Source organism: Nicotiana tabacum, chromosome 1, assembly GCF_000715075.1.
Source record: "Nicotiana tabacum cultivar K326 chromosome 1, ASM71507v2, whole genome shotgun sequence".
In the NCBI taxonomy this organism is placed as follows: Eukaryota; Viridiplantae; Streptophyta; class Magnoliopsida; order Solanales; family Solanaceae; genus Nicotiana; species Nicotiana tabacum.
Genome location: NC_134080.1, coordinates 166,739,439 through 166,765,698, shown reverse-complemented (window position 1 = coordinate 166,765,698; position 26,260 = coordinate 166,739,439). Strand labels below are relative to the sequence as shown.

The window sequence follows — 26,260 nt, the reverse complement described above, 5'->3', positions numbered from 1 at the left end:
GTCTTGGATGTGAGCTCTCTTAGTTGGTCTCTGATGCTCAAGCTCTCTTCTATACCACGTGAGGTATTTTGGCGACACTTCGCCCTTGGCCCAATCTCGCACACAAGTATCTACCTTCAAGGTTTGACATTCATTCCAGATTCTCCGAACGACCGCTTCAGGGAACTGCCCACCAGGTCCGATTTTGATCACCTGGCTACCGAGATCCTCTTCCTTCGGGATTATTTGGTATCACCCCAACTGTCTCAACACTCTGCATGGTGCGTAGGGCTGGATACTTTGGAGACCCATCAACAACAAATGAGATTCGGTGGCTGACATGTGTATGACTTCATCTATGGGTAGCCACCCGAACGCCCACTCTATCTGGTTTACTGAAACAGAGCGTAGTAGCGTGACCCATTCGGCGACCCCTTCTGGCAGGTTGAAACCGTCGACCCTGGTGGGAAACTCTTCTATACAAGTCTTTTGTGATGACCCATATCTCAGCAACTGAGGGCGATGGCATAGATGCTCTATCATCCACATTTGCAGTAGTGTATTACATCCCTCGAAGAAACCTCCTCCGGTTTTGCAAATAGTGAGTGCGCGGAAAATATCTGCTATTATCATTGGTGCCAGAGTGCTGTTTTCTTGTTTGAGCAAAGTGCTTACGACCCCAGCGATTTGTATGTTAATTTTCCCATCCTTTCTAGGGAACACCAGAAAACCCAAAAAGGCTATCATAAAAGCAATACATCTATGCCTCTCCCATTTCAACCGGCTTTCCCCACTGCAAATCTTACTCTCGGGATTGTTGAACCCTCCCAGATGACCGTACCTGTCGTACAGAAATGCCAAACTACAAAACCCTTTTGATAACTCTGGGTTATGTACCGTTCTGCAGATCTTTACGATGTCCAGGAACTTGTGTATGGTTACGGTCCTTGGTGCAATGAGATACTGTTCTTTCATAGGGATTTTAGGACATCCACTGTACCCTGCCAACTCCTCCAGTGTCGGGGTGAGCTCAAAGTCTGAGAAGTGAAATACATTGTGTGCCGAGTCCCAAAATGAAATTAAAGCCCTGATAACGTCCCCTCGCGGATCGATGTCCAGCAATCCAACCAAATTTCCCAAGTATACTTTGACTGTATCTTGCCCTGATTCTTCTAAGTCGTTCCACCACATGCGTAAACCCAAAGGAACTCTGTATATAATGGCCTCAGATGAACTCCTACTTGTGCTCATTCTACACATTTATTAAGGTGATTTTAGACAAGAAAGAAAAAAAAGATTTTTATTTTGACTCCAAACATTTTCCGCTTTTTTTTTTGAAAGGACCTTTTTTTATGAAAGAAGCAATATATGTATATATATATACATGTATATTTTATTATATATCATTATTGGCAAAAACGGGAAGTTGGACCCGATAAGGGTTGCCTACGTATCCCACATCCGGTGAGAATCAAACCGACGTAGTTCGGGCAAGAAAATTATCTAAATCACGGATCCCATTCTCTTTCTCAAAAATCAAAATTATTCTTAAATGAGAAATAATAATAATTATTATTTTTTTTCAAAATTCCCTTTCAAAATTCTCGTTATCACCCGCCGGTCAACATGCGAATTCGAAGCAAATTAAATGCGCTAACAGACAAGATGCCACATGATGGTCTTTTTGTTCCAGGTTGCTATTCCTAGACGGGCCCAACCCCTGTGTTGAGCCCCCTAATCAAATGCAACGTGATGCAAAATAAGCGTTTTCCTACTAGGGATCCGGCATGAAGTTATGTTTTGCTAAGCTTCAAAGTGGGCTTTGTTCTAGACCTGGCTTACACGAGCGGACAACTCGATTCGAGGAGGGGGCTACGTACCGGGGACCCGCGGGGTCGTCCGGCTTTGTAACTTATCCGAGCCTCTTTCTACTTGGGTATGACACTAACAGAATAGGGAGTCTCGACCAGCGAGCTTCTCCCTGGAGGTAAGAAGAGAAGGGTTTCGGCACAGTTTATATATACAGTCAAATAATATCAAAGTGGTAACACACATCATTTTGCACATGAAGCACATATCACATAAAAAATATCAAATAATAAATAAAGCCAAATAGAACAATTATTCTAAGCTCGAATCTCTAACTCTGAACCAGCGGTTCTGGGTTATATTTGTCCCCAGCAGAGTCGCCAGAGCTGTCACACCTCCTTTTTCCGCCCCCGCGAGGGGCGAAGAGAGTTTTTTCCAATTAAAGGACAATCGAAACAGGATTTGTTTATTTATTTCAGAGTCGCCACTTGGGGAGATTTAGGGTGTCCCAAGTCACCAATTTTAATCCCGAATCGAGGAAAAGAATGACTCCATATTACAGTCTGCGTACCAGAAATCTGGATAAGGAATTCTATTAACCCGGGAGAAGGTGTTAGGCATTCCCGAGTTCCGTGGTTCTAGCACGGTCGCTCAACTGTCATATTCGGCTTGATTATCTGATTTAATACATGTTTAACCTATGTGCAAAATTTAACTTTTAACCGCTTTTATCATTTACAGTTATTTTTATCAAGAATTGCAACATCGTGGAAACACATCTCGAACCACGTCACAATCAATGTACCCGTGATTAGAGACACATTTCGACTCCGTTGAGATTTGGATTTGGGTCACATAAATGTGCACCCGAGTTCAAGAAGGTAAGATTTGTTAAGGCGCATCCTAAAGAGACTAACGTATTGTTATTTTAGGAAGAGGCCGTGAAGGTTCATTAAATGGCCAAATCCAAAGTCTAGTCAATGGTTATGTATTTATTGAGGGCCCAATGATGTGTGATTTATTTGGCGAGGCTCGTCTCATTTTTATTTTTAAGGATAAACCTACAGTGACTACATTTCTTCTATTAAGTTTGTCTCTAACTATAAAAGAAAATTTCTCAATTAATTACATGCTGAAAAACATAACTTATCAGTTATTAGTTCACGGCTAATGCGAATGGAAAATTGCGATTGAGTTTGTACAAAGAGAGATTGCTTCAGTTCTATATTCTATTATTTAATAACACTGGAACATGAGATTGACGCACAATAATATCTAAGCAGATTATCTATTCTAACATTATTAGATGAAGAAATTAGACGTATGCAACCTTATTCATTGACGGGCATACATATGAGGTCCAGTTAATTATTCCCCCACACGCTTGACACTCAAAAAGGCGAAACAACTGAAAATGACCCTATCTAACTTCAGTGATATTACTACATGTTTTATGCTTAACTACGCGATTTTTACCTTTTTGCGATAATCCAAATTTGCCTAGTATGCCTTCAAAATATACATTGTCTACTGATGAACTAGGGTGAAACAAATATGACTACTGCATTGACATTTTTAGCAGGCCCTATGTGAAAACATCGTTGGCCGAGTATCACTACTACTCCGCTAGTTTCCTTCGGATTAACATATAACAAAAGATTACCGGACCAAACTCTCATGGACTGAAAACTGTTTCATTATATAGTTTGAAAGCCAAACTTTACATGTCAAGCATACAAAATATTCTAAACCACAAACAGCAAAATAAAAGTAACTATGCTAATGTTCGGACTGCAATTCTTCTTATGCTCTTATTCATGCTCCAAATTCATCATTACATCAGTGAAATTAGAATGTGTACCTGGATGTTGGACAATAAGAATGAGAAGAAGAAAATATCAACAGCAGGCAACAATACAGCAACAACACAGCAGCAATAAACAGCAACAGCAGTTCCAACAATGACAAACCCACAGGTGATCGAGCAATCAACCAACAATCCCCAAACCGAGTGATAAACCAGCAGAAAAAAAAAACAAAATATCCAAGTGCAATAGTGACAGCAGTTCAATAATCATAACAAACTCGATGAATAACCAACAACAGCTTCAATAACAATAAGACCAAACTCCATCTACAACATACGGAAGCTCAGATTTCAGTAGTAATCTCACAGAGAAATCAGAATACCCTCACGAGATAGTAACAGATCAACCCTTTAGAACTAACAGTTTTTATTCTTCTCTGAACACTTAATGATTTTCCAGCTTATGCCTTCAGTATTCACTCTCCTCTCTCCCCCTTTTTTTCAGACTCTCCCCTCTCTAGCTTGTGTCCTCCTCTATTTATCCTAGCATCAACCCATTCAAAACAGCCTGTTAGACCATTCAAACCCCCTCCCATGTTCTCCTGCTGTTTTTCCACTCAAAAGATAAAATAAAAACCTTCCCATGAGATTCCCCTGACAAAACCATTTTCATTATTAAAATGCCTTATCATTTTATTAAACTAAACCAAACATGGGCAGCAGGAATGTATCCTGAAAGCACATGCTGTCCAATTGACCCTAATTCATTAAAGAACTACAAATTGCCATGCTTTTTCTGATTTCCAGCCATTAAAGGCACTCAATATGTCATTACTTCCACTATTGGTCAATTAATTGCATTAATTGAATCCATGTTTTAGTACCTTATTGTCAGCTCATCTTGCCTTTAAGAATTTTAGACTTTTATAACCCCAAACCAAACCTTTAAAACCCCTGACCATTACTGTTTTATCCCAACTTCAACAAAAAATGAAATTCTAAACTTATGGGAGTTCAAATTCAACAACTATCCTAACTGAATTCCAACTATTGTATTATAGCTAACAAAACATTCACAGATAGTTTTCAAACAACCAGCTAATCGACAATGGTTCGATCAAATCATATGAAGTTATCAGGAATCAGGACATTTGAACATTCAGCCCTATGAAACTAATCGACAACGCTTATCTAATCGACTATACAAACTATAATATACAACAGAATCAAATAAACACCAAAACAAACTTAACACTAACTCAGGGTTTACAGTATTTGACAGAAAAATCGGAACCAAATCAAACTAAACATACATGCTGACAAATTGAAACAACATTTCAAACAAAAAAACAGAAAAGAAGGAGGGGAACTCACTCTGAAAGGTCCAGACACAGATGACCCTAGATCTGGCTGTGTTTGCCCATTTAAGGTCGAACAAACTTTAATCGGGGTGTTCTCAATCGAGAACACCTTGATTAAAGTCTATTAGACCCCAACCCTCTATTAAACTGGCCAGATTCCAAGGTTCTTGTGTCCTAGGGTTCGAACCAATCCGATTTTGGGCTTTAAGGATTTGTAGGTAGATTCGGACCAAACCAAGCTTGGTTTGCTCACGAGGAGGGTCAAGGGGATACCTGGTATGAATTTGGGGTAGGTCAGTGTAGATCGAGGTTTTGCTCGAACCTTTAAATTAAGATTCGAGATGATGGAGGGTGATTCGAGGTGAGGGGGTAGCAGATCCGTGTTCAGGGTGGTGAGGTGCATCAGGGGTGTTATTTTGGTGGCCACCGGCGTCGGGGCCGCCGGGTTCAGGGTGAGAGTGTATGGGGGCGGCTAGGGTTTGGAATGGGTGGGGCTTGTGTTTGAGGACGATGGTGTACAGTGCTGAAGGGTGGGGTTTGGTTTAGGGGCGTGGGGTGCGATGGGAAACTTATATACGGAATGGGGCGACTGATTTGGGCCGTTCGATCAGATAATCTCAACGGCTTGGATCCACTGGTGAGGGACAGGACGGGGTCGTTTGGTATAGAAACGAGGTCGTTTGGTTTTAATGAAGGGCTGGGTTGACCCGAGTAAACAGGTCAGGTTACGGGCGTGAGTGTGGACCGTTGGATGAGTATGGTTGAATGGCTTAGATTAAACGCCCTATGCGGCGTCGTTTTGGGGCGTGCCTAGACGGCCTAGTTTTGGACTGGGTCGTGGGGCAATTGATTTGGGCCTATTCATACTTTGGCCCTATCCGAATTCTTTTCATTTTTTCACAACTCTTTTTTTTCTTTTTCTTTAATTACCAAAATTAAACAAAACTCCTAAATAAATAAAATTACACGCATATTATTTAACACCTATTAGCACACAAATTTAAATAAAATCACTCAATGTCAAGAAACAAAATGCATGTATTTTTGGTTTTCTTTTAACCAAATTATGGCTAATCGATTTCTAAAATGTATTGTTAATTCCTAGATGCATGCAACGTATTTCTGTATTTTCAACTATTGCAAGGTGAGCATTCATGGACAAAACAATTATCAAAATGTCAAGTACAAAAAATTGTACCCCAAGGGAAATCATTTTATTTTGAATTTTTGGGAGTAATTCTCATAAAAAGCAAAAATCACGTGCTTACAATACATGCTTTGGCTCATTCCTTCAAATGAAGTGATTTGATGTTCAACATCAACTCTTCAGATGCTTCATGGCTCGACAGTTAAACGGCACTCCAAACAATGTATTTGCAGTATACGTCAATGGTACTGAATTACATTTCACATTAAGGGAGTTTGCGCTTGTGACTGGCCTCAAATGTGTAGGTAAAGATGAAGATTTTGAGTTTAGTGAAACTCCTCCTAACCGGCTTATTGCGACTTATTTTGGAAGTGCTAATACTGTAAAGAAGAAACACTTGAGACAATGCTTCAATGACAAGGCATGGGGCCCCGACAATGATGAGGATGCTTTGAAGATATCTTTGTTGTATTTCATCCACACCTTTATATTTTCATCTGAGAAGAATAGTGCAACTATACAGAGGCTAGATTTTGACTTAGTAGAGAGTGGGCGCTATTTTGAATATCATTGGGGTATTAAAGCATTTGAGCTGTTGATAAACTCGATTAGCAAGAAGATGGATGCTTTGAAGAAGTATTACAGGATAGCTGGGATGCCCCTAGCTATGCAGGTGTGGTTTTATGAGTGCTGTTCTTCTGTTGATTCCAAAATTGCAGTCCGAGTCTGCGACGTGGTCCCCAGAATACTCAATTGGAGAACCACCGGAAATCAGCCAACATTTTCTTATCTGACGAACGACATGTTCAAAGACACCGGAAACACGGTAATATACAAATGTTATCAATATTCTGAAGATAATTGAACACAAATACATCTATAATTTGCATACATTTGCATTCAGTTAGAGGGAAAGCCTATTGTAATATACATTGGATTCATAAGCTTATATACATGAATACTTGCATACATATTAATACATTCTAAATACAACAGAGTTAAATACACCTGAATGTAGCATTATACAGTTATGCATTAATATGTTTTTTGTAAGTCATAACTTATTTTTGTTCACAGATTGTGTTCAAGGACATCACTCCTCTAGATATAGAGCTTGCTGTTATTCAGATTCCTCAAGTGTGCGATGATATTGAGAAAATACCTACTCCTGCGCATTCAGACAAATCGGAACAGGATATGGATGACTTTTCTCCTACACCCAATCTTCAATCTAAGAAGAAACATGTTAAAAGTGTTGGTCCATCTTCATCACCACCACATAAGAAGGTCAAGGAACAACCCAAGATTCCTACAAAAGAACCAGAATATCAGCCCAAAGTCCCTCCTGTTTGTGTTTATGACATTGGACATAAACTTGTGCATGACCATCAGCTCCCAGAAGGCCAAAATGAGGAAGTATCTTCTTTGAGGAAAGACCTAAAATCATTCAAAGAATACGTGAGTATTTACCCACCGATTAATCAATAAAGTTTGATAGCTATGTGTTTTAGTATTTTTCTAACTATTTTGTACTGTTAAGGTTGTTGGAGAGTTCAAGTCTCTAAGGACATTGATCAATGATAACTTCAAGATGCTTTCAGACCATCTTCAACAAAATCAGCAAACTGAACCCATAGTGAGACATGATGGTGGCATTGACACAGATGTCGGAGATAATCATGAGGTATAAAAGCAGTTATCATATTGAACATATGTATTTAGCTGTATTCATATATGTTTTAATCTAGTCATTTTACTGATGTATTTAACTGTTATTCAACTCTATATATATGTATTCTGACTTTTAAATCTTAACATATTGAGCATATGTTTTTAGATGTATTCATAACTGTGTTACACTTAATCTGTAATATCACTTTAAACTGCCGTATTTATTTTTATTTCAACTATATTTACATGTATTCTGCTTGGTTAATCTGCATTTTCTGTAATGTATACTAGCTACTTATATGTATTTAATCTTTTTCTAACATTAAGTTACCATGCTAACAATGATACATACAACTACCAGAAAACTACTTCAGAGGTACCGTCCATCATACCATCTACCACAAACCAAGAGGATGTATCTAAAGAATTCTATGTTTCTCAATTTGAACTGGACGACAAGTTTCTACCCAGTCAAATTCCAGAAACTAGAATAGTTGTTCACGCCAGTGCAAAAAAAGATGAAGCCACACCAGTGCAACCTCAACGAAATAGGCGACCAAGTAGATGGAACTCTTCGCCTTATCAGTCTAACTTCGACTCAGGAGGTAAGTGATTTTACAAACGTAATATTCAGCATTCATCGTGATTGAATCATTTATAGTAGTCCATAAACACAAATTCAATTTACAGCATGTTCCTCTGTAAAGTTGACACCCATCTTTGAGAAAAGACACCCATTTGAGGAAGATCCAATAACGGGGCCACATCCTATGTTACTCATTCAAGAATATGACAAGTGGGTTCGTGAAGGTCTTCTAGCAAGACATGATCAGAAGTGAGTTTTCCCCCGTTCATTGTATTATGTTTTCATTTTTTTAAGGTATGTACATAATGAGTTTTATATCATACTTGTAGAGGTAATCTCGACGACCATTACAAGAAAAACAAGTCTATACTTCACATTCCATTGGATTTTGGAGTTGATCAAGTTGATTCCAAAAACTGGTTTTACCTTCTATCCATTGACGTGAAGTTATGGGATGACAATGTGAGTCTTTCCCAAAACTGATAATCTTATCTTTAAATAATAACATGTTGTTTTATTAACTTGTATTTAGTTGTATTATTCAGCTGTATTCAGCTGTATTTTTCTCTGATTTCCTATGTATTCAGCTATAGTCAATTGAATTGAACTGTATTATTAACCTATAGTCAACTTTATTGAAACTGTTGTATTCAACTGTATTGAACAATTGAATTACCTGTATTCATCCAATGGCAGTTAAATTCAACTGTTTCAACCAGCTGTCCAGATCTGTATTCAACTGTATTACAGTGTATTCCACCAAAGTCAGTTGAATTGAACTGTATTATTAACCTATATTCAACTCTATTCTACATGTTGTATTCACCTATATTAAGGAATTGAATTAGTTGTATTCATTCAATGTCAGTTGAACTCAGCTGTAGTCCATAATCTGCATATAATTGTATTCACCTGTATTACAGTGTATTCCTCTATTTTCTGTATTCATTTGTATTCAACTTTTTTTTAGCATCTGTATTGAGGTATTCATATATATTATTTCTTAGTTCAAGCAAATAAACTCACACTATCTACCAACCTCTTTTGTTTATAGCATATGGATGTCATATTCTACTATTTGCGAAAGATGGGCAAGTACAATCAGCATAGGGACTTCACGTTTACTACTGTTGATTGTATATTCAAGACAAGAATAGATGAAATATATGACAGGTATGAAGATACAGATAGTGATGCTAATGTAGCCAAACAAGAAGACGTTGTATGTGAGTATATTAGGGGATACAGATTGCATGCTAATGTACCCTGGCATACAGTGGATAATGTCTTGATACCAGTGAACTTGAAGGAAAAACTTCATTGGGTGTTGGTTGTTGTGACTTTCAAAGATAGATGTATCAAAGTGTACGACTCGTACACGTCTTCCGGTCATGATACATACGTAGTCTCTGAGATTGTAAAGCTAGCTAAGCTACTACCTCTGTATCTGTCAATTAGTGGCTTTTACAGAGATAGTCAAGGCATTGACTGGTATGCTTATCCCGCATACACAAACAAGGATCATAACGAACCTTTTGAAGTTATCTTCGTTCCAAATCTGCCTCAACAGAAAGCGGGCAGCATGTAAGTATCCAATCATCATTCTTATATGTTTTATACAAATCTAATTGTATTAATTATTTTATATTCTGTTTCAATCAATTATTTTTTAGGGATTGTGGAGTGCATGTTGCAGCCTTCGTGGAGTTTCTGAGCACTATTGGAGAGATTACACAAAAAACACCATTTGATGCCACTCTTCTCCGTCAAAGATATGGTGCTCTGTTATGGGACTATGCTATGTGTAAGATAGATGCTGATGCAATAAGCGAGAGTGAAGCACCTTCAAAGATTGAAAGGCAAATCTCTTAGTCGGAGGCAAAGATGCAGATAGTTTTAGAATAACTTTAGTTTTTTTTTGAGTTTAGCTTGAACAATGATACTGATTGTAGTGGTTTTGGTCGTAGATGCTATTTACTTACATGCTAAAATTTGGTTAAGTTTGCTTGAACAGGTTTTAGTTAACGCACATGTTAGTTACAATTTCTGAAACTTTATGTATGCTAAATGATTTTTGTTAATGCCAATTTTTGAATTGTATTCAGCTGCATAAGATCAGCTTTATCTTTCAGTATTAAGCAGTTGTATTTAGTTGTATTATTCTGTTTAGCTGATTATATTAATCTATATTATTGAGTTCAATTCAGTTGTATTAAAGTGTATTTATCAGTTGTCTACAGTTGGTATTCAAGTATATTTAGCTGCATCCATTCAGATATAACTTTGAATTGACTTGAAACAATACAAGTTATATTTATTAACTTGTATTTAGTTGTATTATTCAGCTGTATTCAGCTGTATTTTTCTCTGATTTCATATGTATTCAGCTATAGTCAATTTAATTGAATTGTATTATTAACCTATAGTCAACATTATTGAACATGTTGTATTCAAATGTATTGAACAATTGAATTACCTATATTTATCCAATGTCAGTTAAATTCAACTGTTTCAACCAGCTGTCTAGATCTGTATTCAACTGTATTACAGTGTATTCCTCCAAAGTCAATTGAATTAAACTGTATTATTAACCTATATTCAACTATATTCAACATGTTGTATTCACCTGTATTAAGGAATTGATATAGTTGTATTCAACTATACTAAGATACTCTCACAACCACTTCATATATATTTATATATATAAAAATACTTCAACTAAATAAATTCAGAAAATATTAACGAAAGTTATTCCACAATATATTACTTCGAAAAAAGAATTTATTATAGCTGATAATGTCATAATAAGTGTTGATAAATTGTCGAATCACACATGTCAGAATACAACTATTTATTACGTGGGGCATTCCTACAAGTTCGCTTGTTATGTCCTCCCTGCCCACATATGCTACATGAATGTTGATTTTTCGGCAACAACAATTCACTTAAATTTTTGTCGCGCTTCTTCTTTGGCCTTCCAGGAGGTCTTTTCCATTTGGGTGGTAGTACAACCTCCTCTGCAACATGCTCTGGTATATTCCAGTCATTTTTGTCCGGTAGCGGGTACACTGGCACATCGTATGCCATTACAATTGTACTTGGCTTGTAATAGCTAGAGCAATATTCTTCAAGCGTTAAAAACTTGCTCTTCAATACAGCCCAGGCATGTGGGCATGACAATTCATCAATTTGGAACCTCCCACAAACACATTTTCTCTCGAGCAGGCAGACTGTGTAATTCCTCCCACCATCGTTAACAGTATGTAAGTATTCAGTTGAGGGTACCACCTACATTTAAAAACAGAAATATAAGTTTTGAACACATTTACATGAATTAACAAATATATACTACTGAGTTAAATGGTTACTATCAACTTCGAAAATTGCAACTTCATCCAATTTCAGTTAAATTCAGCTGATTCCAGCAACTGTATGCAACTGTATTCAACTGTATTACTGTGTATTGATCTACAGTCTGCATTTGTATGCATTTGTATTCAACCTTTTTTGAGCAACTGTATTCAGGTATTTCCAATCAATTTAAACTGTATCAATCACCTGAATTCCATTGTAATCATTATCACGTGCATACAGTCTTAATAATCACATGTATTTACCTGTATTCATCTATATTATTTACTAGTTCAAGCAAATATTCATAAAAATTAACGGGTAGTTCTACCTAAAAAAATTGTATTCAGTTGTATACAGCAATGCCATAAAAAATTAACTTACAGTCATACGGGTACACATGGTCTCATTCAACTCCAGCATTTCCTGGTATTTTTTCCCAAGCGTCTTGTATGTCTGAGTAGCTTCTTTACGGTTACTACAATTCCAACGACCAAACATCTTCCTAACTTCTTCGAGGAAGTCATATATTGGCAATTCCCTTGCTGAAACTAGTGCTGCATTGATTGACTCAGCGATATTTGACGTCATTGTCCATCCCCTGTTAACAGGTGCATACAACCTATCCTACTTTTCGTAACCAGCTAACTCTAAGTATTCTTTCACCCTAATATCTACCTTCTCAACCTTCTCCATCAGACTATCAAATTCAGTTTGTGTGTATGCTTTTGTCATCGAGAAGTATATCTCACTCAACTTGGCATGGCTCTTTTTGAATTTCTTGTATACGTTATTCCATAGATGCCATATGCAAGCACAATGCGGTACATCCGGATACACTCTCGATACAGATTTAATGATGCTCTCATTTCTATCCGAAACAATGCACATGTTTTCCCTTACACCGTATGCTATCTTGAATTGCTCAAAGAACCACGTCCAAGCAGCATCGTTCTCTGAATCAATAACACCGTATGCTAGTGGCAATATATGACCTGTTTAATACAATTGAATATAATTGTTTTTAAATATATGTTTTCCAATGCTTTAAATATTAACAAATTGTATTATTATTGAGGTACTCACCTGCACCATCCAACGTGCTTGCAGAAACGAATGTCCCGGTGTAGTAGGATTTTAGATGACTTATGTCCACTACAACAATTGGTCTACAATGATCAAACCCCCTTATAAATGCATACAATGATATATACACGTACATGAATTCATTCTTTGACGATTTTTCCATTCTTATGTGAGAACCTGGATATGTCTTATCCATTGTATATAAGTATCCTGGTAATTTTTTGTATGAATCAGCCGGTTCACCTCTAAGAAAATTCATTGCCTTTTCTTTAGCCCTCCACGCCAACATGTAGCTAACATCAACACCTAGATCTGATTTCACATCATCAATAATGTCCCTCAGAATGTATTTCCTCTTATGGTTTGTAAGCTTTGTCCTTATAATACCACTTATAAGGCTGCTACTAGCCTGCCGCTACTCGTACACTTTATCCTTCAGCGGACATGTATGGTTGTCATTGAATTCTCTCACCTTGAATAATTCCAATTTGTTAATGCTTGAAGCCTTAAACCTCCAATCACAATCTTCTGAAATACATATTAATGCATAGCTGGAAAAAAAAGTTCATACATCAGACAACTTAACGAATCTGACATATATACTTCATATTCATAAAGTACCAAATTGATATCTGTGTATATGTAATTTTGTATACTAACGAATTCCAATATTGTTAGATGTGATTAAATACAATAAATACAACTAAATACATTCGTATGAATAATCAAACACTTAATAACATTATAGACATAATATGAAAATAATCATAGCCACTGTTGTATTTTTTCAATAGTAAAATACACCTGAATACATATTATTAAGAATACTAAACAAATATAAATTTTCAAAGGTGTTCATCATCTGGAGGAAACACACAAATACAACTAAATACAACAAAGTTAAACAAACATCAAACCTGACAGCATTAGACCGATCAACACGGAATTGAAACCTTTGAGCTATAGCATAATTCTCCATCACCTCTTTCAATGTAGCCTTATCCTTATAAACTTGTCCAGCCATAACCTCCTTTTGATTAGTTTTTGAAATTATCAAATCCTTGTGGAGTTCGAACACTCCAATCGCTTCTCCTGAATTGGCAAGTTCTATAGCTAGTGTATCATCTGTATCGGAATCGTACATTTGAACTGCTTCGTCTATCTGCACAATGTCGCCTTGATTTAAACCATCTTCGGAGATAAGCTCTTTTTCCATAGTTGTAATGCACAGAGGATACATCCCAAATTCTCTGTTCTCTTTTTTCAATTCTACATACACTCTGTAACCCATATCATTGTGTATTTCCATTGGCGTGTGATTGCCTTCAACATTGTATTGTATTTTAATGGTATTTATGCTCAAATCTATACCCAGTTGATTAGAAATTGAACCAACTAGATCATTAAAGGAAGCATACTCCTTAATCAGTATTCCCTCAATGGAAAAGTCGATATAATTGCCCTCATCGTTCCACTTTCCAGAATGACGCAACAAAATTGTCAAGCTTGCCATATATATAGAAGAGTTATACCTTCTTTTGTATATAATTTGTATCAATCTATAAGGAGGAGAAGAAAATCGCACAATATAGAAGCATGTTGCTCTGTTTCTTCGCTTCTTTCACGTTTCTGTATTTCTGAGTTTGAGAAGAATACAGATTGATGGGATAACTTTTAAGTTTGTTGAGTAAAATTAGGGAAATCAGAATTGATTTGATTTCCTTCCATTTTTAACATCTTCGTCGACCCAGATATTGCGCAGATACGTTACGTATTTAGCGCTACATACGTTTGAATACAAGTAAATACATATCAGGATTAGCTGGATTTCCTTTTTGTACGCCGCTAATTTTTGTTGTATTATTAAATACACTACCTTAAATACCTTAAATACATTATAGAATTGCATTAAAGATATCTATAGGACGTAATATAGCGAAGGGTTTCTATTAATGGCTAATTAGGACTAAAAGATGGTGCTTTGTGAAAAATTCTCTAAATATGAGAAGGAATTACAGTCCATGTCACTTGGCCTAATAGCCCAACCGAAAATGGCCCACATTTGAAGCTCTTACCCTATTTAGCCCATGTTGTACATAACTTGAAAGAAGTTTTTCAGCCTTTAGCCCACTATTAAAGACATACTTTTAGGGTTTTTATTATTTTCTTCTTTCTTCATTCCCTTCTCTCTCTCAACGCCTCTCACTTCTTTCTTTCTAACCCACATAGATCCCTCATCTTCTCTTAACCTAGCCCCCGCTATTCCTCCTCCTCTACCCCCACGTAGTTCTGCCATTAATGGCTCGAAGAAGGTCGGGCTCCTACTCCATTGTCCATGGTGGCAAGCAGAAGAATGAAGGAGATTTTTGAAAGAAACATGAAAATACATACAGATCGGAAAATAAATAGCTCTCAAACTTGATTTGCACTAACAAACAACCACTAATTTTGGAAGATTTTAAAGTTTGAAGTTCTGGTAATTTTGGAAGAGTTTGAAGTTTGAAGTTTGAAGTTCTGGAAAATCATAACTATGTAGCAGGTTGTATCGATACTATATAATAGTGTATAATTGTGTATATGGATATACAGACGCCTCTTATACACTATTATACATGTTTATACAGTATTGTATAATTGTGTATAAATGTGTATATTTGTGTATAATGTTGTATAAATATATATTTTCTAGTTTATAAGGATGTATATACATTGTTAGCGTGTAAGAGACCTCTACAGAAGTTTGACACTTCCTTCTCTTCTTCTTTTTCGTGTATATGCTATATGAAACAAATTTGTACGCGTTAGAGGAATTCTACACTTCATTCATCAATTTTTTTATTTTTATTTTATCTTGTTGGATTGCTTCAGCAATTGCACATAAAAGTGTTTGAATTTCTTACCTTCAGATAATATGTATTGTTCAGGATAGGATTTTTGAGTTGCGTTGTGGCTTATTTGCATTTTTTATCAAATGCTTAATAATCAAAGGAAATCAAGAGAATGAAAATAACTGGTTGTATAAAGAGGGAGCAATAACAGTAGTTGATTGTGTGAAATAAGCTGTTTTTCGGGAATTAGCCGATTATTTTTGGGCTATAAATTTGCAAAGTGATATCTAGGCTATTATGTTGCAAGTCAGGTGTGTGAGTTGTATTTATGTGAAATTATCCCTAAATATGATGTCTTTAATTTTCTGCAGATTTTTTAGATATCAAATAAAGAAAAAAAGCCAAAAAAATGAGAAAAAAGATAAAGAGTTTCTTGCCCAAAAAATTTAAAAACTCCAAAAAGTTGTTTTTCAAAATTCACTTTAAATCACTCACAAAAATTCAAAAATAACTCCAAATTGTATTCATGTCCAAACACAACTTTAATTTTTGAATACCATTTTCACTTTTTTTTTACTTCTTCCAAAATTTCACAATTTTTATGTCCAAACGCCCACTTAATATCTTTAGGTTAATAGCTCTTTTTCTTTTTATTTTTTTACTTTTTTTTAACTATTAATAGTACTTAAATTTGAAATACATTTTTTAGCAATCCACTAGGCAGAGCCTAGGGCTAGTTTTATATATATATATATATATATATATATATATATATATATATATATATATATATATATATATAATGAAATTAAGAAAAATAATGTGTCATAAAATCCTAGGAAATGAAAAAATAAACTTTGCAATACTACATATGACCTATTATCACAATTGAGTAGAATACTCAACAATGATAGCACATGAGATCTAATGTAGCATTTAAAAATAAAAACTAGCCCATGAAGCCCATTAATGTTCATGTCCGCTTAAGAAATTTGCTACTTGCAAGAATAGCCTCTATCATGATTGGCCACTGCCCAGATCTTGCAATAATATCCTTCTTCATTGCTAGCCACTGACCAGTTCCAATGCTTGCACAAGTAGCCAACTTTCTTTTATAACAAAATAGTCACTGAATATCGCAATGTGTTATCTTTGCGTTCATTTTTGTGTGAATTCCTTGGTCTATTTCTTGCAAACTTTTGGTGTATACCTTCTTGGAAAGTACCAGACATTTGCCTCCTCCATTTTGAATTCAATTGTTTCCAAAACCAAGCTATCCAGCAATGTCTAGCATTGTGTAACGCGAGAGAGGGACTGTTCGACGCCAGGTTCCTCGTGAAAGGGATTGTGCGTCGCCAGGTGCAAGGCGAGTTGTAGCTAGCGTTCGCCAGGTCTTTAGTGAGATGGACCTAGTGAAATCCATTTCATCGCATGAGTGTTGTCTCGCTACTGGGCGCGCCAGGCCAGGTCTACAGCAGTGATGAACCCTGTGCATCGCCATGTATCTAGCGAGGTGAAGCTGGCAAATTCCTTGGCGCCACCTGGTGATTGAGCTTGCTGGGAAGGTCGTTAGGTCTGCTAGTGTCGCTCGCCTTTGTTGTTTCTCGAATATATCACTTTTCCAAACTTGTTGCATGCTATGAATGCTCATTTGCCTCATTTGTTTCATGATTGTGCATGCCATCTTTCCTCCTTCAAAGGAATGAGCACATAGTGCTAATATCACCCATAGAAGTCATAATAAATGGCAAGGCATGAGTACAATACATTAGTCTGTTGGCCCGCGGGTGTAATGATTCGGCCTATCATTTTGTGTATTATAGTCTTGTTCCCCTATTTATTGCCTCTTCTATGTTCATTTATGGTTATGTGACTTGCCGGGGTGGTTGGTTTGGTTTCGGGGCATTGTTTGAGCGAATAGGGATACTTAGTCCCAAGGTTGGAAGCTTAAGTTGAAAGAGTTGACCGGAGTATGACTTTTGTGTAGACGACTCTGGAATGGTATTTTGATGATTTCAATTGTTTCACATGGTGATTTTTACTTAGCATATGTCCGGATGTTGATTTGGAGGTCTTGATTTGGTACTTTTTGGTGAAAGTTGGAAAGTGGAAGGTTTGGAAGGTTGAGAGGTTTGACCGGGAGCTGACTTTATTAATATCGGGTTCGGATTTTGATTCCGGGAGTTGGAATAGGTCTGTTTTGTCATTTGCAACTTGCATGCAAAATTTGAGGCCATTCAAAGTTGATTTGATATGGTTCGACATGAGTTTTAGAAGTTGGAACTTCATTAGTTTCATTAGGCTTGAATTAATGTGCAATTCGTGATTTTGGTGTTGTTTCATGTGATTTGAGGCTTCACTTAAATTCGTATTGTGTTTTAGGACTTGTAGGTATATTTGGGGGGTGCTGGGGCCTCGAGTTTGTTCTGAATGGGCTATGGACCATATTCACATGTTTGGACTACTGATATGATATCTGGTGTGCTCTTCATCGCGATCGTGACACAGTAGTTGCGTTCGCGGAGGATTCTTGGTTGGTAGGCGAAGTTATCTTCGCATTTGCGAGTTTGGGAATGCGTTCGCGATGCTTTTTAGGGAAGTGGTCTTCGCCGAATGCGTGATGGAGGATGCATTTGCGTAGAAGGGAGGGCGACTGGGGCATCTGTCCTGAAGCCTTCGCGTTCACAGGTGAGTTTACGCGTTCGCGTAGGCATGAGATCGTTTTGTCATCGCATTTGCGACTATGGTGTCGTGTTCGCGGAAGAGGATTGGGGTACTGGAAGACTTTATTCTTCGGGATCGTGAAAGGTAATGCATGGGCATATTGTTTTAAAACTCTATTTCGAGTTTGAGTTATATATCACATTTTGAGTTAGATAGCTCGGTTTTGGGCATTTTGGAGGGAATTTTCACTATTTGGATTGCGGTAAGTATTTTTGAATCAGATTTTTTTTATTATTTCATGATTCCATCTTTTTTTAGTATTTAATTGGTGAATTAAAGTGAAAAAATGGGGGATTTTAGTAAAAATTTTCCAAAGTAAAAATTGAGTATTTGAAGATCGATTTGAGGTTAGAATTGGATGAAATTCGTATGGTTGATCTCGTAATTGAATGAGTGTTCGGAATTTGTAAGTTTGACCGGGTTTCGGAGTATGGGACCCAGGGTTGACTTTTTGATTTTGATAAAGATCAAAACTTTAGTTTTTGAAGTTATTTGATGATATTAAATTGTTTGTGACTAGATTCAAGTCTTTCGGAGGCCAATTCGATTGGGAAGGGCATTTTGGAGTATTGATTTGCGTGTTTTGAGGTAAGTGATATATCTAAACTTTTATTTGAGGGTGTTTAACCTGGGAACTATGTTAAATGAAAGGTATTAGGGTTACGCACATGCTAGATGACGTGCGTGTGTACGTGCACCGGTGTGTTTATCATTTGAGATGACTTTCAGATTATCATAGGATTGGTTGGATAGCATGCCCCGTTATATCTGTGTTTCTAAACTTATATGTTTATTTGAGTTTTAATTCATGTTAGAAATCATGTCTAGGCTTTGTGCTATTCGTTTGAGACTCAATATGGCTATTCTTGCTATCTTTGAACTATTAGTCTTATTTGTACACATGTTCTCAGTCATGATACTATATCCGTGTATGATATCTCTATCTCAGTACTTGTTATTTGATTCCTCACATATTGTTGATACCTTCTATCTGTAATATTGTTAAACTAAGTATTGAGAGATGTGTTTATCTGATATGTTGTGATGTTGAGATGTTTTTACTTGTTCTATTGTTATATTATCTGATATGTTGAGATGTTAATATTGTAATATTATTTGAGATGTTGTTATTTATTGATTACATGCGTTCGATTATACTCATACTACACTATGTACTTCGTGTGCAGATCCAGATACTTCCGGACGAGGTGTTCTCTAGAGTCTATTGTTACCAGCTTTTGGGAGACTACGAGGTAGATGCTATACCATCCGCCGACCTTGAATTTCTCTTTCATTATTTCTATTATTACTTTTCTACTATTCAGACAGTTGTATCAGAGGATTTATCTTGTATTCTGACATTCAGTAGTACACATGTACTCGTTGACATCAGGTCTTTGGGATTATTATAGTAGTATTCTAGTTGTTTTCCTAAGATATTTTGTGATATTTTCGTTGTTGAGTTATTAAACCATGTTCATTCAAATTCATAATTATTAAGTGAGGCAAGTAGTATTATACATCATCGCGGCTCCAGTGGGAGTGGGCCGTGACAACGAGCTGGCATCAGAGCTAGGTTACTTAGGTCTCACGAGTCATAAGCAAGTTTAGTAGAGTCTTGCGGATCGGTACAGAGACTTTTATCTTCGAGAGGCTATCGAATTATTAGGAAACTTCATTTTTGGCATTTTTGTCGTGCAAATTTATTATTTCCGAAGTTTGAACCTTGAGTCTTCTATTCTCGTAATTGAATCTCGTAATTGAATGGGTGTTCGAAATTTGTAAGTTTGACCGGGTTTCGGAGTATGGGCCCCAGGGTTGACTTTTTGATTTTGATAAAGATCAAAACTTTAATTTTTAAAGTTATTTGATGATATTAAGTTGTTTGTGACTAGATTCAAGTCTTTTGGAGGCCAATTCGCTTGGGAAAGGCTTTTTGGAGTATTGATTTGCGTGTTTTGAGGTAAGTGATATATCTAAACTTTTATTTCAGGGTGTTTAACTTGGGAACTATGTTAAATGAAAGGTATTAGGGTTACGTACATGCTAGATAACGTGCGTGTGTACGTGCACCGGTGTGTTTATCATTTGAGATGACTTTTAGATTATCATAGGATTGGTTGGATAGCATGCCCCTTTATATCTGTGTTTCTAAACCTATATGTTTATTTGAGTTCTAATTCATGTTAGAAATCATGTCTAGGCTTTGTGCTATTCGTTTGAGACTCAATATGGCTATTCTTGCTATCTCTGAACTATTAGTCTTATTTGTACACATGTTCTCAGTCATGATACTATATCCGTGTATGATATCTCTATCTCAGTACTTGTTATTTGATTCCTCACATATTGTTGATACCTTCTATCTGTAATATTGTTAAACTAAGTATTGAGAGATGTGTTTATCTGATATGTTGAGATGTTGAGATGTTGTTACTTATTGTATTGTTATATTATCTGATATGTTGAGATGTTAATATTGTAATATTATTTGAGATGTTGTTACTTATTGAGTACATGGGTTCGATTATACTCATACTACACTATGTACTTCGTATGCAGATCCAGGTACTTCCGGACGAGGTGTTCTCTAGAGTTTGTTGTTACCAGCTTTTGGGAGACTACGAGGTAGCTGCTATACCGTCCGCTGACCTTGAATTTCTCTTTCATTATTTCTATTATTACTTTTCTACTATTCAGACAGTTGTATCAGAGGATTTATCTTGTATTCTGACATTCAGTAGTACACATGTACTCGTTGACATCAGGTCTTTGGGATTATTCTAGTTGTTTTCCTGAGATATTTCATGATATTTTCGTTGTTGAGTTATTAAACCATGTTCATTCAAATTCATAATTATTAAGTGAGGCAAGTAGTATTATGCATCATCGCGACTCCGGTTGGAGTGGGCCGTGACAACGAGCTGGCATCAAAGCCAGGTTACTTAGGTCTCACGCATCATAAACAAGTTTAGTAGAGTCTTGCGAATCGGTACAGAAACTTTTATCTTCGAGAGGCTATCGAATTATTATTTCCGAAGTTTGAACCTTGAGTCTTCTATTCTCGTAATTGAATCTCGTAATTGAATGGGTGTTCGGAATTTGTAAGTTTGACCGGGTTTCGGAGTATGGGCCCCAGGGTTGACTTTTTGATTTTGATAAAGATCAAAACTTTAGTTTTTGAAGTTATTTGATGATATTAAATTGTTTGTGACTAGATTCAAGTCTTTCGGAGGCCAATTCGATTGGGAAGGGCATTTTGGAGTATTGATTTGCGTGTTTTGAGGTAAGTGATATATCTAAACTTTTATTTGAGGGTGTTTAACCTGGGAACTATGTTAAATGAAAGGTATTAGGGTGACGTACATGCTAGATGACGTACGTGTGTACGTGCACCGGTGTGTTTATCATTTGAGATGACTTTCAGATTATCATAGGATTGGTTGGATAGCATGCCCCGTTATATCTGTGTTTCTAAACTTATATGTTTATTTGAGTTTTAATTCATGTTAGAAATCATGTCTAGGATTTGTGCTATTCGTTTGAGACTCAATATGGCTATTCTTGCTATCTTTGAACTATTAGTCTTATTTGTACACATGTTCTCAGTCATGATACTATATCCGTGTATGATATCTCTATCTCAGTACTTGTTATTTGATTCCTCACATATTGTTGATACCTTCTATCTGTAATATTGTTAAACTAAGTATTGAGAGATGTATTTATCTGATATGTTGTGATGTTGAGATGTTTTTACTTGTTCTATTGTTATATTATCTGATATGTTGATATGTTAATATTGTAATATTATTTGAGATGTTGTTACTTATTGAGTACATGAGTTCGATTATACTCATACTACACTATGTACTTCGTGTGCAGATCCAGGTACTTCCGGACGAGGTGATCTCTAGAGTCTGTTGTTACCAGCTTTTGGGAGACTAAGACATAGCTGCTATACCGTCCGCCGACCTTGAATTTCTCTTTCATTATTTCTATTATTGCTTTTCTACTATTCAGACAGTTGTATCAGAGGATTTATCTTGTATTCTGACATTCAGTAGTACGCATGTACTCGTTGACATCAGGTCTTTGGGATTATTGTAGTAGTATTCTAGTTGTTTTCCTAAGATACTTCATGATATTTTTGTTGTTGAGTTATTAAACCATGTTCATTCAAATTCATAATTATTAAATGAGGCAAGTAGTATTATGCACCACCGCGGCTCAGGTGAGAGTGGGCCGTGACAATGAGCTGGCATCAGAGCCAGGTTACTTAGGTCTCACGAGTCATAAGCAAGTTTAGTAGTGTCTTGCGGATCGGTACAGAGACTTTTATCTTCGAGAGGCTATCGAATTATTAGGAAACTTCACTTTCTGGCTTTTTTTTTCGTGCAAATTTATTATTTCTGAAGTTTGAACCTTGAGTCTTCTATTCTCTCACAGATGGTGAGGACACGTATCGACCGAATAAGGTATACGTCAACCAATACCACCAGTTAGGGCCGTGAGAGGTTGGGGCCGCAATAGAGGCCGAGGTGGGGCTCACACTATAGCTAGAGCAGCACCTGTAGATCCACTAGTTGCTCTAGCTATGGAGCATGTTCCATATATAGTTGAGCTGAAGGGACCAGTTCAGGCACCGGTAGTGCCCATTGTTATTCCTGGCCTTTAGTAGGCCTTGGCCTAGATTTTGACTGTATGCACGAGCCTAGCGAAGGCAGTTTTGATTCTATTTGAACCAGCAACCTTACAGGCTGGGGGAGCTGCCCAGACACACGCCGCCCGTACTCCAGAGCAGCTAGTTTAGGTCCATCAAACACCGGGGGTATTACCAGTTTAGTCGATTGCTGCTGCTCGGGTCAAGGTTGGTCCACCTTTAACCGATGAGGAGCAGAAGAGGTTGGAATGATTTGGGAGGTTTAAACCTCCAAAGTTCAGCAACAGAGAGCCACAAGATGCTTAAGATTTTCTAGATCGGTGTTAGTGGATTCTCCGATCGACGAATATTTTGGAGACCAGTGGAGTGTTATTTAACATTTTTCAGCTGACATGGGAGGCCTACAGATTGTGGTATACATATGAGTTGAGCAGACCAGTTGGCACATCGCTACTTACATGGCATGAGTTCTCAATTCTCTTGTTAGAGAAGTTTCTTCCACTTACTCACAGAATGGAGTTACGTAGAGATTTTGAGAAGCTACGCCAAGGGGGATATAACTAAGACTCAGTACGGTATGAGATTTTTGAATCTGGCCCATCATACTTTATGGTTGGCCCCCTTAGAGAGAGAGGATTAGAAGGTTCATTGATGGTCTACACTACAATCTGGCTTGAGAGGCTGAGATGGATGCTAGGTTCGACCAGATAGTCGATATTGCTAGATGCTTGGAGTAGGCTCGCAGGCTTTAATGCGATGAGTGAGAGGGAAAGAGTCCTCGTGGTTTAGGTGGGTTCATTGGTACCTCATCTTGAGTTTAGTCACATCACAGCAGAGGTCGTCCTTTCAAGACCACTCTGATAGCTCATCATGGTGCATCAGCTAGCCATGGTTCATATATAGCACGCTCCCGGTTTAGTCATCTTTCAGTGCACTCCCAGCTCAGAGCTCATACCGTGCTCCATCGGTTCAGGGTTCGTCGGTACCGGGTTCTTCTTGTTCTTGGAGTTTGATTGAGGCCCCGCATTCATTTCCAATTTGAGGTTGCTACGATTGTGGAGAGATGGGCATGTGGGGAAGTATTGTCCGTCATTACAAAGGTCTTGTGCAATAAGGAGGCCATCCTATGACTCTTGTACCAGTTGCTACAGCACCCGCTCAGCCAGCTCGGGGTGGAGGTCATGCAGGTCGAGGTCTCCCTAGAGAGGGAGGTCAGTCAGGTGGTGGTCAGGCTCGTTTTTATACATTCCTAGCCATACCAGAGGCAGTTGCTTCCGATGCTGTGATCATTGTTTTAGTGTGCCACAGGGATGCTTTAGTATTATTTGATCCTGGTTCTACTTATTATATGTTTCATCATACTTTGCTCTTTATTTGGATATGCCTCGTGATTCTTTACGTATGCATGTTTATGTATCTACACCGGTGGATGAGTCTATTGTTGTGGACCATGAATATCAGTCATGCGTGGTGTCTAGTAAGGGGATCAAGGTGGATCCAAAAAAGATTGAGGAAGTTGTGTTGGCCTAGACTGTCTTTGGAGCTTCTTGGGTCTAGCAGTTTATTATCGCCATTTTGTGGAGGGTTTCTCGTCCAGTGATTTACCTTTGACTATGTTGACCCAGAAGGGTGCTCCTTTTAGATGGTTTGAGGAGTGTGGATAGAGCATTTAGAAGCTCAAGAATGCATTGACTACAGCCCTAGTATTGGTGTTGCCTACAGGTTTGGGATCTTACACCGTGTATTGTGATGCATCATATATTAGGCTTGGCATGGTGTTGATGCAAGATAGTGGAGTGATTACCTAGGCATCTCGACAATTAAAGGTTCATAAGAAGAACTACCATGTTCATCATTTAGAGTTTGTAGCCATTGTTTACGCATTGAAGATTTGGAGGCATTATCTCTATGGTGTGTCATGTGAGGTATTCACGGATCATAGAAGTCTCCATTACATGTTCAAGAAGAAATACCTTAATTTGCGGCAACGGAGATGGTTAGATTTGTTGAAAGACTATTATATCACCGTATTATATCATTCGGGAAGGCCAATGTATTGGTCAATGCATTGAGTAGGAAGGCTGAGAGATTGGCAGCTTGGCATATTTACCAGTAGCATAGAGACCACTATATATGGATGTTCAAGCTTTGGCCAATCAGCTAGTGAGATTAGATGTTTTGTAGCCTAGCTAGGTTCTGGATTGTGTGGTGGATCAGTCATCATTGTTGGAGCGTATCAGGGCTCGTTAGTTTGATGATCCTCACTTTATGGTGTTGAGGGACACAGTTCAGCTGGGTGGTACTAAGGAGGTTGTGATTGGTGATTATAATGCTATGTGGCTTCAAGGCCGGAATTGTGTTCAAATGTTAATGGGTTGAGATATCTGATCGTCAATGAGGCTCACAGCTCGTGCTATGTCATTCACCCAAGTGTCACAAAGATGTACCGTGACATAAAACAACACTATTGGTGGCGGAGAATGAAGAAAGATATTGCAGCTTATGTCTCTCGATGTTTGATTTGTCAACAGGTGAAATATGAGCATCAGAAACCAGGAGGGTTGACTAAGAGATTGGAGATACTAGAGCAGAAGTTGGAGCGCATCACTATGGATTTTGTGGAAGGCTTACCACAAACCTTGAAGAAATATGATGCAGTCTGGGTTATTATGGACCGGTTGACTAAGTACGTATAGTTCATTACAGTGATGACTACCTATTCTTCAGAGCAGCTGGCTTAGATTTACATCCAAGAGATTATTTGTTTGCATGGCGTGCCCGTTTCCATCATTTATGACCGAGGTACACAATTCACATCACAGTTTTGGAGAGCAGTGTAGCGAGAGTTAGGTAGATGGGTAGAGTTGAGTACAACATTCCATCCCCAAACGGATGGGTAGTCCGAGCACACTATTTAGATATTAGATGACATGTTACGTGCTTGTGTTATGGATTTCAGAGGTTCATGGGATCAGTTTCTACCGCTTGCAGAGTTTACCTAAAATAATGGCTTTCAGTCTAGTATCCAGATATCCCCTTTGTAAATTGCCGGGGTGGTTGGTTTGGTTCGAGGCAGTGTTGAAGTGAATTGAGACACTTCCCAAGGTTGGAAGCTTAAGTTGAAATAGTTGATCGGAGTTTAAATTTTTTGTAGACTAATCCAGAATGGTATTTTGATAATTCCACTAGCTTCGTATGGTGATTTTTTATTTAGATGCGTGCCTGGATATTGATTTGGAGATCCGTAG

The 26,260-nt window shown here is 37.5% G+C and overlaps 2 protein-coding genes across 2 annotated transcripts; one reads left to right on the top strand and one right to left on the bottom strand.

Moving 5' to 3' along the window:
- Positions 1 to 6,293: 6,293 nt before the first annotated feature.
- Positions 6,294 to 9,232, top strand: LOC142164266 (uncharacterized). The gene is made up of 8 exons (XM_075221933.1): positions 6,294 to 6,929; positions 7,181 to 7,561; positions 7,644 to 7,787; positions 8,136 to 8,379; positions 8,465 to 8,609; positions 8,690 to 8,822; positions 9,057 to 9,124; positions 9,229 to 9,232. The coding sequence occupies exons 1-8, from the start codon at positions 6,294 to 6,296 to the stop codon at positions 9,230 to 9,232; spliced, it is 1,755 nt and encodes a 584-aa protein (XP_075078034.1).
- Positions 9,233 to 12,338: 3,106 nt separating this feature from the next.
- On the bottom strand, positions 12,339 to 14,310 carry LOC142164263 (uncharacterized). The gene is made up of 4 exons (XM_075221928.1): positions 13,715 to 14,310; positions 13,270 to 13,348; positions 12,798 to 13,152; positions 12,339 to 12,706 (listed from the first exon to the last, which is right to left on the bottom strand). The coding sequence occupies exons 1-4, from the start codon at positions 14,308 to 14,310 to the stop codon at positions 12,339 to 12,341; spliced, it is 1,398 nt and encodes a 465-aa protein (XP_075078029.1).
- Between the last annotated feature and the right edge of the window lie 11,950 nt (positions 14,311 to 26,260).